Source organism: Gobius niger, assembly GCF_951799975.1.
Source record: "Gobius niger genome assembly, chromosome: 19".
NCBI lineage: Eukaryota > Metazoa > Chordata > Actinopteri > Gobiiformes > Gobiidae > Gobius > Gobius niger.
Window position 1 is genome coordinate 28,969,541 of NC_136870.1, and position 13,599 is coordinate 28,983,139.

At 36.9% G+C, this 13,599-nt stretch overlaps 1 protein-coding gene across 1 annotated transcript in view; it reads left to right on the forward strand.

Moving 5' to 3' along the window:
- Positions 1–2,655: 2,655 nt before the first annotated feature.
- Positions 2,656–13,599, forward strand: part of heatr1 (HEAT repeat containing 1) — a 74,034-nt gene continuing 63,090 nt past the window's right edge. Inside the window, exons 1-4 of the mRNA XM_079577485.1 lie at positions 2,656–2,802; positions 4,280–4,496; positions 9,675–9,816; positions 9,913–10,014. Of these exons, the coding sequence (XP_079433611.1) occupies positions 2,661–2,802; positions 4,280–4,496; positions 9,675–9,816; positions 9,913–10,014 (603 nt within the window). The 5' untranslated portion in view covers positions 2,656–2,660. The remainder of the gene's footprint in view (positions 2,803–4,279; positions 4,497–9,674; positions 9,817–9,912; positions 10,015–13,599) is intronic.

Consider the following 13,599-nt stretch of genomic DNA (forward strand, 5'->3'; position numbering starts at 1 on the left):
TTAAAACAGGAACTCACCTGCAGATGTTCACTCACAGTTTGGATGTTTCTAGACTTTTCAAAAACATCTGGATCTTAAAAGAGCTTGTGTGTTAGTGAAGAGAAAGTCACCTGCGGGAGGTCAGAGGTCAGAGGTCAGAGGTCAGAGGTCAGAGGTCAGAGGTCGAGTCTGTCCAACATCGTCCATGGAAAAGACAAACATCGTCCACAGGAACAAATGTGCGGATTATCCAGACGGGAGCTGGAACCAACTGAGAGGAGAGAGAGAGGAGGGAGATATGATCGTCTGAGGGGGAGGAGGGGGAGGAGTGAGGGGGGGGGGAGTAAGGGAGGGAGGGGGAGGAGTCAGGGGGGAGGAGTCAGGGGGGAGTAAGGGAGGGAGGGGGGGGACTGCAGGGACAACAGAGGAACCGCTGCCACTTTAAAGCTCCTGTACCTGATGTGAGGAGAGACGGAAAAAACAAACGAATGAAGTTAAAGTGAGAAAGTAAAGGTTAAAGGTCAGACTGTGATCCTCAGGTTTGAGGCGAGTGTGAAGAGGCCGGGATGAGGATCAGCTCCTCCTGGTCCTCGCCTCAGGGGGAGGAGTTCAAGTGTCTCAGTGAGGATGGAGCGTGAGGTCGACAGACAGTCGCTGTATCGGACTGTGGTGACGAAGGACCATCACCCTCAGCTCTGGTCATGTGATCTGAGGAACGGCAGGTGTTCCAGGCCCAGACTAGGCCCAGACCAGGTCCAGACCAGGCCCAGACCAGGCCACGCCCCCTCCTCTTATTTACGCTCAGAGCTTCAGCGTTAACTCAAACTGTCTGTGGTTCATGAGGCGTGAAATGAAGTCACTGCATTACTGCGTCTGGTACTGCATATATTACTACAGACTCAGATACTTCACTGCAGTACTGCGTCTGGTACTAAAACAACACTAAAAAGCACCATAAAAACTGTAGCTGATTTACTCACCTCGGTCCCTTTAAGAGACTTCATGATAAACACGTGGTTTTCAAAACAAAACCTTTAACTTTCAAATCAACATGAAAATTATATTTTATATTTGACGTCATTACATACGGTTCTTTTAGACAATGTTTAATAGGTAGTTTTTATTTATTCTCTTTATTAAAAAAAATATAAAAAGAAATATCGGCGCTCGTGGGCCGGATGTCGGTTCTGACGTCACTTCCTCCATCGGCATCGTGCTTCCGGGTTGGTTTCCTCACACGTGAATTTTGTAAAAAACACCGGAATATCTGCGGATTTAAGGTAATTCACTTTTATTATTTTATTATTAAACTGTGAGACTCAAACCTGTTCATGTCCGAGACTTTAGAACAACAGAAACTACAGAAACTACAGAAACTAGACAGAATAACGGAGATAACGGAGGCTTTAGTGAGACAAACACGGGCGACTTTAGCTCCGGTCTAACCTCTTAACCCCCGCCTTCACCGAGCGCGTTTTCTCCAGCTTTACCCAAATCTAAAGCATCAAAACGGCCACAAAACGAGACGGAAACGCAGCAAACAAAGCCACGAAAGAGCAGCAAGAAAGTGATGAAGCCGCGGGTAAAGATCCGTTTTGCTGGTCTTAGCTTTCAAATGAGACGTTACACTGGCCTATAGCCCCGTGAGCTCCTGTGAAGAAGCTTTAGATTTGGGTAAAACTGGAGAAAATGGGGTTAAGAGATTAATCAGTGATATAAATTACATCAGTGTGGACATAATAGAAAACACCGACTGTTGGACACGAGCTTAAAGAGTTACATGAAGTGAAGGATGGAAACGGCTCATCATATCTGCAGGGAAATAAGGATGGCGCAAAAAAAGAATAAAATATCACTGAATTAATGTTCTACAGGCGCGAGGCTGGGATTTAGAAGTTGTCAATTATATATACGAGCGATCGCTGTTATTGTTTTTTCCGCCGCGTGCTTTGGTGAATGGCAACAGCTGATGCATCTGGGTCTGACTCGGTTTTATAGAATAATAGATCTGTTACAGCAGGAGAAGCAATGCCCGGTTTTAGGGCTGCAACAACTAATCGATTAATCGACAACTAATCAATTACTGAAATAGTTGTCAACTATTTCAGTAATTGATTAATCGTTTTCTAGTGAACACAGACTAAAATAGAGCAAAAATGACATGACATTTATGTATTTTGGATGAAAACCTACTTTGTTTTTAAAGTGAGGGTCTGTGGTGTTTTCTACATTGTAAATTTCATAAATATCTGTCTTTGTCTCGTCCAATCAGAGGCAGAATTGGCACAAAGAGCCTCCTACAAATGTTTACTTTAAGTTTACTCCATCAACACGTCCTCAAGCGGCGCCACTTTAGCTTTATGTGGTCAAAAAATCGAAAAAAGGCAATTTCCATGCACCTTTCACAGCCAAGCGATTAATCGATTAATCGTAAAAATAATCAGTAGATAAATCGATTATCAAAATAATCGTTAGTGCAGCCCCACCCGGTTTATGGACATTGTTTTTGCCGATCATAGGATTTTTATTTAAAAAAAAATCAAATATGAAAATGTAAAATGTCTCGCTTGTATACTTTACTGAATAATAATCTTGTGTGTGTAGTGAGGAGGCGGAGCCTGTGGGGGCGGGGTCGGGGTCCTAACAGTGTGGTTAACTGTGTTTCTTCCCAGGTCGTGACGATGACGTCGCTGGCGCTGCAGCTGAAGCGTCTGGCTCTGCCTCAGACCGACCCCAACCTGTTCACCCGGAAGGAAGTCGCCTCGTTTCTGTTCGAGCCCAAAGATGCGGCGACGATGGATCGATCCACCTTCTACGCCCTGGGTATGATTCCTCCTGATTCCCCTTTACTCCTGATGCCCTTTACTCCTGATGCCCTTTTTACTCCTGATGCCCTTTACTCCTGATTCCCTTTTTACTCCTGATGCCCTTTTTACTCCTGATGCCCTTTTACTCCTGATGCCCTTTTACTCCTGATGCCCTTTACTACTGATGCCCTTTTTACTCCTGACGCCCTTTACTCCTGATGCCCTTTTACTCCTGATGCCCTTTACTCCTGATGCCCTTTACTCCTGATGCCCTTTTTACTCCTGATGCCCTTTACTCCTGATGCCCTTTTTACTCCTGATGCTCTTTTTACTCCTGTTGCTCTTTTTACTCCTGATGCCCTTTACTCCTGATGCCCTTTTTACTCCTGATGCCCTTTACTCCACGCACGGAATCCCCCCGAAAACTTCTTGTTTTCGGCTCATGATTAATTGATGTGACAAAAAAAATCAAAAAAATGACAAAAATTTGATTAAAAAAACGACAAAAAATTGATTAAAAAATGACAAAATTTTGATTAAAAAATGACAAAAATTTGATTAAAAAACGACAAAAAGTTGATTTAAAAAATGACAAAAAATTGATTAAAAAAATGACAAAAATTTGATTAAAAAATGACAAAAATTTGATTAAAAAATGACAAAAAATTGATTAAAAAATGACAAAAATGTGATTAGAAAAACGACAAAAATTTGATTAAAAATGACAAAAAATTGATTAAAAAATGACAAAAAATTGATTAAAAAATGACAAAAAATTGATTAAAAAATGACAAAAAATTGATTAAAAAATGACAAAAAATTGATTAAAAAATGACAAAAAATTGATTAAAAAATGACAAAAATTTGATTAAAAAAATTACAAAAATTTGATTAAAAACGACAAAAATGTGATTAAAAAATGACAAAAAATTGATTAAAAAACGACAAAAATTTATTAAAAAATGACAAAAATTTAATTAAAAAATGACAAAAATTTGATTAAAAAACGACAAAAATTTAATTAAAAAATGACAAAAATTTGATTAAAAAAATGACCAAAAACTAAAAAAAAAATGTGATAAAAATGTGATAAAAATATGATGAAAGAGTTGAACACCCAACAATAAAAATGATGAAAAACAATGTGCTGACGTGAGGAAAAAAGCGGGAGTTAAGAGGTTCACACTGATACTACTACTCCTGATGCTCTTTTTACTATTTTGTGCTACACTTTCCCAAAGTATTTTCACATTTTTACTATTTACCCCTCATTTTTCCTCCTTTTTTTTTCAAAAGTTGCTTCTCTTATGCCTCTTATTTTCACACCTTTCCCCCCATTTCCCCCCCACCAATTTTCTTCCTATTTTTTCACAATGTTATCTTCCAATTTGCACCTAATGTTTGTTTTAAATTTGTCCACCATGTTTCCCCCTGAACTAAAAAAGACCTAAATGAATATATGAACTCTCTCCTCTCCCCCTCTCCCCCCCCAGGCTGCACGGGGCTGGACGAGCTCCTGGGAATAGAACCGTCGCTCTCTGAGTTCCAGCAGACCCTGTTCAGTTCCTCCTCCCTGACACTAGAGCGCAGCGTTCAGTCCAAAGAGACCAACCGTCAGCTGGACCTGGACATCGGCCTGTTCCTGCGGAGGGCGAGTCCGTACTTCCTGCTGCGGCCCACGCACAAGTGCCTGGAGTGGCTCATCCACAGGTGAGACACGCACGGAGTCCCCCCGACAACACGCGCGGAGTCCCCTCGACAACACGCGCGGAGTCCCCCCGACAACACGCACGGAATGAAAAAATGAAAAAAAATGTGACAAAAAATGTGATAAAAGTTTGACAAAAAAATACAAAAATGTTACAAAGAAAAGACAAAAAATTAAAATGTGGTTAAAAAAATGACAAAAATTGGATTAAAAAGCGACAAAAAAAGACAAAAAAAGACAAAAAAAGACAAAAAAAGACAAAAAAATGCAAAAATGTGAAAAAAAAATGGAAAAAATGACAAAAATATGACGAAAAATGACAATAAATTGATCAAATATGACAAAAAATTTATTAAAAATGACAAAACAAAATACAAAATGGTGGCAAAAAATGACACAAAAAATGACACAAAAAATGACCAAAAAAAGACAAAAAATTAAAATGTGATAAAAAAAAATGACAAAAAATGGATTAAAAAGCGACAAAAAAAGACAAAAAATGGAAAAAATGTGAAAAAAAAATGGAAAAAATGACAAAATATGATTAAAAAAATTGATTGAAAATTGATTAAAAATGACAAAAAAAAATACAAAATGGTGGCAAAAAATGACACAAAAAAATGACAAAAACATGAAAAAAATGTGACCAAAAAATGAAAAATGTGAAGAAAAAAAAGAGAAAAATGACAAAAATGTGACGAAAAATTACAGAGTCCCCCCGACAACACGCACGGAGTCCCCCCGACAACACGCACGGAGTCCCCCCGACAACACGCGCGGAGTCCCCCCGACAACACGCACGGAGTCCCCCCGACAACACGCGCGGAATGAAAAAATGAAAAAAAATGTGACAAAAAATGTGATAAAAGTTTGACAAAAAAAGACAAAAATGTTACAAAGAAAAGACAAAAAATTAAAATGTGGTAAAAAAAATGACAAAAATTTGATTAAAAAGCGACAAAAAAAGACAAAAAAAGACAAAAAAATGCAAAAATGTGAAAAAAAATGAAAAAAATGACAAAAATATGACGAAAAATGTATTAAAAATGACAAAACAAAATACAAAATGGTGGCAAAAAATGACACAAAAAATGACAAAAAAAAGACAAAAAATTAAAATGTGATAAAAAAATGACAAAAAATGGATTAAAAAGCGACAAAAAAAGACAAAAAAAGACAAAAAAATGCAAAAATGTGAAAAAAAATGGAAAAAATGACAAAATATGATTAAAAAAAATTGATTGAAAATTGATTAAAAATGACCAAAAAAAATACAAAATGGTGGCAAAAAATGGTGGCAAAAAATGGTGGCAAAAACATGAAAAAAATGTGACCAAAAAATGAAAAATGTGAAGAAAAAAAAAGAGAAAAATGACAAAAAATGTACGAAAAAATGACAAAAATGTGACAAAAAAATGACAAAAAATGTACGAAAAAATGACAAAAATGTGACGAAAAATTACAAAGTCCCCCCGACAACACGCACGGAATCCCCCCGACAACACGCACGGAATCCCCCCGACAACACGCACGGAATCCCCCCGACAACACGCACGGAATCCCCCCGACAACACGCACGGAATGAAAAAATGAAAAAAAATGTGATAAAAGTTTGACAAAAAAAGACAAAAATGTTACAAAGAAAAGACAAAAAATTAAAATGTGGTAAAAAAAATGACAAAAATTTGATTAAAAAGCGACAAAAAAAGACAAAAAAAGACAAAAAAATGCAAAAATGTGAAAAAAAAATGGAAAAAATGACAAAAATGTGATCAAAAATGACAAAAAATTTATTAAAAATGACAAAACAAAATACAAAATGGTGGCAAAAAATGACACAAAAAATGACACAAAAAATGACAAAAAAAAGACAAAAAATTAAAATGTGATAAAAAAATGACAAAAAATGGATTAAAAAGCGACAAAAAAAGACAAAAAAAGACAAAAAAATGCAAAAATGTGAAAAAAAATGGAAAAAATGACAAAATATGATTAAAAAAAATTGATTGAAAATTGATTAAAAATGACAAAAAAAAATACAAAATGGTGGCAAAAAATGGTGGCAAAAAATGGTGGCAAAAAATGGTGGCAAAAACATGAAAAAAATGTGACCAAAAAATGAAAAATGTGAAGAAAAAAAAAGAGAAAAATGACAAAAAATGTACGAAAAAATGACAAAAATGTGACAAAAAAATGACAAAAAATGTACGAAAAAATGACAAAAATGTGACGAAAAATTACAAATTACAAAGACAACACGCACGGAGTCCCCCCGACAACACGCGCGGAATCCCCCCGACAACACGCACGGAATCCCCCCGACAACACGCACGGAATCCCCCCGACAACACGCACGGAATCCCCCCGACAACACGCACGGAGTCCCCCCGACAACACGCGCGGAATGAAAAAATGAAAAAAAAATGTGACAAAAAATGTGATAAAAGTTTGACAAAAAAAGACAAAAATGTTACAAAGAAAAGACAAAAAAATAAAATGTGGTAAAAAAAATGACAAAAATTGGATTAAAAAGCGACAAAAAAAGACAAAAAAAGACAAAAAAAGACAAAAAAAGACAAAAAAAGACAAAAAAAGACAAAAAAATGCAAAAATGTGAAAAAAATTGGAAAAAATGACAAAAATATGACGAAAAATGACAATAAATTGATCAAAAATGACAAAACAAAATACAAATTGGTGGCAAAAAATGACACAAAAAATGACAAAAAATGACACAAAAAATGACAAAGAAAAGACAAAAAATTAAAATGTGGTAAAAAAAATGACAAAAATTGGATTAAAAGGCGACAAAAAAAGACAAAAAAAGACAAAAAATTGCAAAAATGTGAAAAAAAATGGAAAAAATGACAAAATATGATAAAAAAAAAATTGATTGAAAATTGATTAAAAATGACAAAAAAAAATACAAAATGGTGGCAAAAAATGACACAAAAAAATGACAAAAACATGAAAAATGTGAAGAAAAAATGGAGAAAAATGACAAAAATGTGACGAAAAATTACAAAGTCCCCCCGACAACACGCACGGAGTCCCCCCGACAACACGCACGGAATCCCCCCGACAACACGCGCGGAGTCCCCCCGACAACACGCACGGAGTCCCCCCCGACAACACGCACGGAATGAAAAAATGAAAAAAAATGTGATAAAAGTTTGACAAAAAAAGACAAAAATGTTACAAAGAAAAGACAAAAAATTAAAATGTGGTAAAAAAAATGACAAAAATTTGATTAAAAAGCGACAAAAAAAGACAAAAAAAGACAAAAAAATGCAAAAATGTGAAAAAAAAATGGAAAAAATGACAAAAATGTGATCAAAAATGACAAAAAATTTATTAAAAATGACAAAACAAAATACAAAATGGTGGCAAAAAATGACACAAAAAATGACACAAAAAATGACACAAAAAATGACAAAAAAAAGACAAAAAATTAAAATGTGATAAAAAAATGACAAAAAATGGATTAAAAAGCGACAAAAAAAGACAAAAAAAGACAAAAAAATGCAAAAATGTGAAAAAAAATGGAAAAAATGACAAAATATGATTATAAAAAATTGATTGAAAATTGATTAAAAATGACAAAAAAAAATACAAAATGGTGGCAAAAAATGGTGGCAAAAAATGGTGGCAAAAAATGGTGGCAAAAACATGAAAAAAATGTGACCAAAAAATGAAAAATGTGAAGAAAAAAAAAGAGAAAAATGACAAAAATGTGACAAAAAAATGACAAAAAATGTACGAAAAAATGACAAAAATGTGACGAAAAATTACAAAGTCCCCCCGACAACACGCACGGAGTCCCCCCGACAACACGCACGGAGTCCCCCCGACAACACGCACGGAGTCCCCCCAACAACACGCACGGAGTCCCCTCGACAACACGCGCGGAACCCCCCCGACAACACGCACGGAGTCCCCCCGACAACACGCACGGAGTCCCCCCGACAACACGCACGGAACCCCCCCGACAACACGCACGGAGTCCCCCCAACAACACGCACGGAGTCCCCCCGACAACACGCACGGAGTCCCCCCGACAACACGCGCGGAGTCCCCCCGACAACACGCACGGAGTCCCCCCGACAACACGCACGGAGTCCCCCCAACAACACGCACGGAGTCCCCCCGACAACACGCACGGAGTCCCCCCGACAACACGCACGGAGTCCCCCCGACAACACGCACGGAGTCCCCCCGACAACACGCACGGAGTCCCCCCGACAACACGCGCGGAGTCCCCCCGACAACACGCACGGAATCCCCCCGACAACACGCACGGAGTCCCCTCGACAACACGCACGGAGTCCCCTCGACAACACGCGCGGAATGAAAAAATGAAAAAAAATGTGACAAAAAATGTGATAAAAGTTTGACAAAAAAAGACAAAAATGTTACAAAGAAAAGACAAAAAATTAAAATGTGGTAAAAAAAATGACAAAAATTGGATTAAAAAGCGACAAATAAAGACAAAAAAATGCAAAAATGTGAAAAATGCAAAAAATGACAAAAATTTGATTAAAAATGACACAAAAAAATGACAAAAAATTAAAATGTGATTAAAAAATGACAAAAATTGGATTAAAAAGCGACAAAAAAAGACAAAAAATTGCAAAAATGTGAAAAAAAATAATGGAAAAAATGACAAAAATATGACGAAAAATGACAAAAAATTTATCAATAATTACAAAAAACAAAAACAAAATTGTGGCAAAAAATGACCCAAAAAAATGTGACAAAAAAATGAAAAATGTGAAGAAAAAAAAAGAAAAATCACAAAAAATGTACGAAAAAATGACAAAAATGTGATGAAAAATGACAAAAAAATGATGAATGAGTTGAACACAAAGAAAAAGATGATGGAAAAAAACTGATGACGTGAGGAAAAAGCTCCTCTGGGTTGAGGCGGGAGGTTAACACTGATGTTCAGAGGTTAATACTGATGTTCATACTGATGTTCAGAGGTTAACACTGATGTTGAGGCGGGGGAGTTCAGAGGTTAACACTGATGTTCAGAGGTTCACACTGATGTTCAGAGGTTAACACTGATGTTCAGAGGTTCACACTGATGTTCAGAGGTTCACACTGATGTTCAGAGGTTCACACTGATGTTCAGAGGTTAACACTGATGTTCAGAGGTTAACACTGATGCTCATGTGCAGGTTCCACGTGCACCTGTTTAACGTGGACGACCTCGTGGCCTTCGCGCTGCCGTATCACGACACAAACCTGTTTGTGCGAGTCCTTCAGCTGCTGCAGATCCACGAGCCCAGCAACAAGTGGAACTGGCTGCACTGCCTGCAGGTACGAGGGGGGGGTCAGGGGGGGTCTGAGACTGAGGGGGGGTCTGACGCTCAGGGGGGGTCCGTCTGATCTGACACGTGTCCTCTCGTCCCACAGAAACCCGGCGTCCCTCTGTCCCGCCTCACACTGGTCACTCACTGCTACAAAGACCTGGGCTTCATGAACTTCATCTGTGACCTGGTCCTCAGCTCCATCCAGGTACAGCCTGAGGGCAGATGTTCTGTGTATGTTATGTGTATGTGTCTATTCCAGATGTTCTCCTCACGGTGCACAGGGGTTAAAGTGTATGTGTCTATTCCAGATGTTCTCCTCGCGGTGCACAGGGGTTAAAGTGTATGTGTTTATTCCAGATGTTCTCCTCACCAAACTTCAGCTCAAACTTTAGCCAAACTTTAGCTCAAGCTTTAGCCAAACTTTAGCCAAACTTTAACCAAACTTTAGCTCAAACTTTAGCTCAAGCTTTAGCTCAAACTTTAGCTCAAGCTTTAGCCAAACTTTAGCTCAAACTTTAGCTCAAACTTTAGCTCAAACTTTAGCTCAAACTTTAGCTCAAACTTTAGCTCAAACTTTAGCTCAAACTTTAGCTCAAACTTTAGCTCAAACTTTAGCTCAAACTTTAGCTCAAACTTTAGCCAAACTTTAGCCAAACTTTAGCCAAACTTTAGCTCAAACTTTAGCTCAAACTTTAGCTCAAACTTTAGCCTAACTTTAGCCAAACTTTAGCCAAACTTTAGCTCAAACTTTAGCTCAAACTTTAGCTCAAACTTTAGCTCAAACTTTAGCCAAACTTTAGCCAAACTTTAGCCACACTTTAGCCACACTTTAGCCAAACTTTAGCCAAACTTTAGCCAAACTTTAGCCAAACTTTAGCCAAACTTTAGCCACACTTTAGCCACACTTTAGCCACACTTTAGCCACACTTTAGCCACACTTTAGCCAAACTTTAGCCAAACTTTAACCAAACTTTAGCCAAACTTTAGCCAAACTTTAGCTCAAACTTTAGCCAAACTTTAGCCCAAACTTTAGCCAAACTTTAGCCCAAACTTTAGCTCAAACTTTAGCTCAAACTTTAGCCAAACTTTAGCCAAACTTTAGCCAAACTTTAGCCACACTTTAGCCAAACTTTAGCCCAAACTTTAGCTCAAACATTAGCCAAACTTTAGCTCAAACTTTAGCTCAAACTTTAGCTCAAACTTTAGCCAAACTTTAGCCAAACTTAAGCTCAAACTTTAACCAAACTTTAGCCAAACTTTAGCTCAAACTTTAGCAAAACTTTAGCTCAAACTTTAGCCAAACTTAAGCTCAAACTTTAGCTCAAACTTTAACCAAACTTTAGCCACACTTTAGCCAAACTTTAGCCTAACTTTAGCCAAACTTTAGCCAAACTTTAGCTCAAACTTTAGCTCAAACTTTAGCCAAACTTTAGCTCAAACTTTAGCTCAAACTTTAGCCAAACTTTAGCCAAACTTTAGCTCAAACTTTAGCTCAAACTTTAACCAAACTTTAGCTAAACTTTAGCTCAAACTTTAGCCAAACTTTAGCCAAACTTTAGCCAAACTTAAGCTCAAACTTTAGCTCAAACTTTAACCAAACTTTAGCCAAACTTTAGCCAAACTTTAGCCTAACTTTAGCCAAACTTTAGCCAAACTTTAGCTCAAACTTTAGCCAAACTTTAGCTCAAACTTTAGCCTAACTTTAGCCAAACTTTAGCCAAACTTAAGCTCAAACTTTAGCTCAAACTTTAACCAAACTTTAGCCTAACTTTAGCCAAACTTTAGCCTAACTTTAGCCAAACTTTAGCCAAACTTTAGCTCAAACTTTAGCTCAAACTTTAGCTCAAACTTTAGCCAAACTTTAGCTCAAACTTTAGCCAAACTTTAGCCAAACTTTAGCTCAAACTTTAGCTCAAACTTTAGCCACACTTTAGCCAAACTTTAGCCAAACTTTAGCTCAAACTTTAGCTCAAACTTTAACCAAACTTTAGCTCAAACTTTAGCTCAAACTTTAGCTCAAACTTTAGCTCAAACTTTAGCTCAAACTTTAGCTCAAACTTTAGCTCAAACTTTAGCCACACTTTAGCCAAACTTTAGCCTAACTTTAGCCAAACTTTAGCCAAACTTTAGCCAAACTTTAGCTCAAACTTTAGCTCAAACTTTAGCCAAACTTTAGCTCAAACTTTAGCTCAAACTTTAGCTCAAACTTTAGCTCAAACTTTAACCAAACTTTAGCCACACTTTAGCCAAACTTTAGCCTAACTTTAGCCAAACTTTAGCCAAACTTTAGCTCAAACTTTAGCTCAAACTTTAGCCAAACTTTAGCTCAAACTTTAGCCAAACTTTAGCTCACACTTTAGCTCAAACTTTAGCCAAACTTTAGCGAAACTTTAGCCAAACTTAAGCTCAAACTTTAGCTCAAACTTTAGCTCAAACTTTAGCCAAACTTTAGCTCAAACTTTAGCTCAAACTTTAGCCAAACTTTAGCTCAAACTTTAGCTCAAACTTTAGCCAAACTTAAGCTCAAACTTTAGCTCAAACTTTAGCTCACACTTTAGCTCAAACTTTAGCCAAACTTTAGCCAAACTTTAGCCAAACTTAAGCTCAAACTTTATCTCAAACTTTAGCTCAAACTTTAGCTCAAACTTTAGCCAAACTTTAGCCAAACTTAAGCTCAAACTTTAGCTCAAACTTTAGCTCAAACTTTAGCTCAAACTTTAGCTCAAACTTTAGCCAAACTTTAGCCAAACTTAAGCTCAAACTTTAGCTCAAACTTTAGCTCAAACTTTAGCCAAACTTAAGCTCAAACTTTAGCTCAAACTTTAGCTCAAACTTTAGCTCAAACTTTAGCTCAAACTTTAGCTCAAACTTTAGCTCAAACTTTAGCTCAAACTTTAGCTCAAACTTTAGCCAAACTTTAGCCAAACTTTAGCTCAAACTTTAGCTCAAACTTTAGCCAAACTTTAGCTCAAACTTTAGCTCAAACTTTAGCCAAACTTAAGCTCAAACTTAAGCTCAAACTTTAGCTCAAACTTTAGCTCAAACTTTAGCCAAACTTTAGCCAAACTTAAGCTCAAACTTTAGCCAAACTTTAGCCCAAACTTTAGCTCAAACTTTACCTCAAACTTTACCTCAAACTTTACCTCAAACTTTAGCTGAAACTTTAGCCAAACTTTACCTCAAACTTTAGCTCAAACTTTAGCTCAAACTTTAGCCAAACTTTAGCTCAAACTTTAGCCAAACTTTAGCCAAACTTTAGCTCAAACTTTAGCTCAAACTTTAGCTCAAACTTTAGCTCAAACTTTAGCCAAACTTTAGCCAAACTTTAGCCAAAGTTCAGCTCAAACTTTAGCTCAAACTTTAGCTCAAACTTTAGCTCAAACTTTAGCCAAACTTTAGCTCAAACTTTAGCCAAACTTTAGCCAAACTTTAGCCAAACTTTAGCCAAACTTTAGCCAAACTTTAGCCAAACTTTAGCTCAAACTTTAGCTCAAACTTTAGCTCAAACTTTAGCCAAACTTTAGCTCAAACTTTTGCTCAAACTTTAGCCAAACTTTAGCTCAAACTTTAGCCAAACTTTTGCTCAAACTTTAGCTCAAACTTTAGTTCAAACTTTTGCTCAAACTTTAGCCAAACTTTAGCCAAACTTTAACCAAACTTTAGTCAAACTTTAGCTCAAACTTTAGCCAAACTTTAGCCAAACTTTAGCCAAACTTTAGCCAAACTTTAGTCAAACTTTAGTCAAACTTTAGTCAAACTTTAGTCAAACTTTAGTCAAACTTTAGTCAAA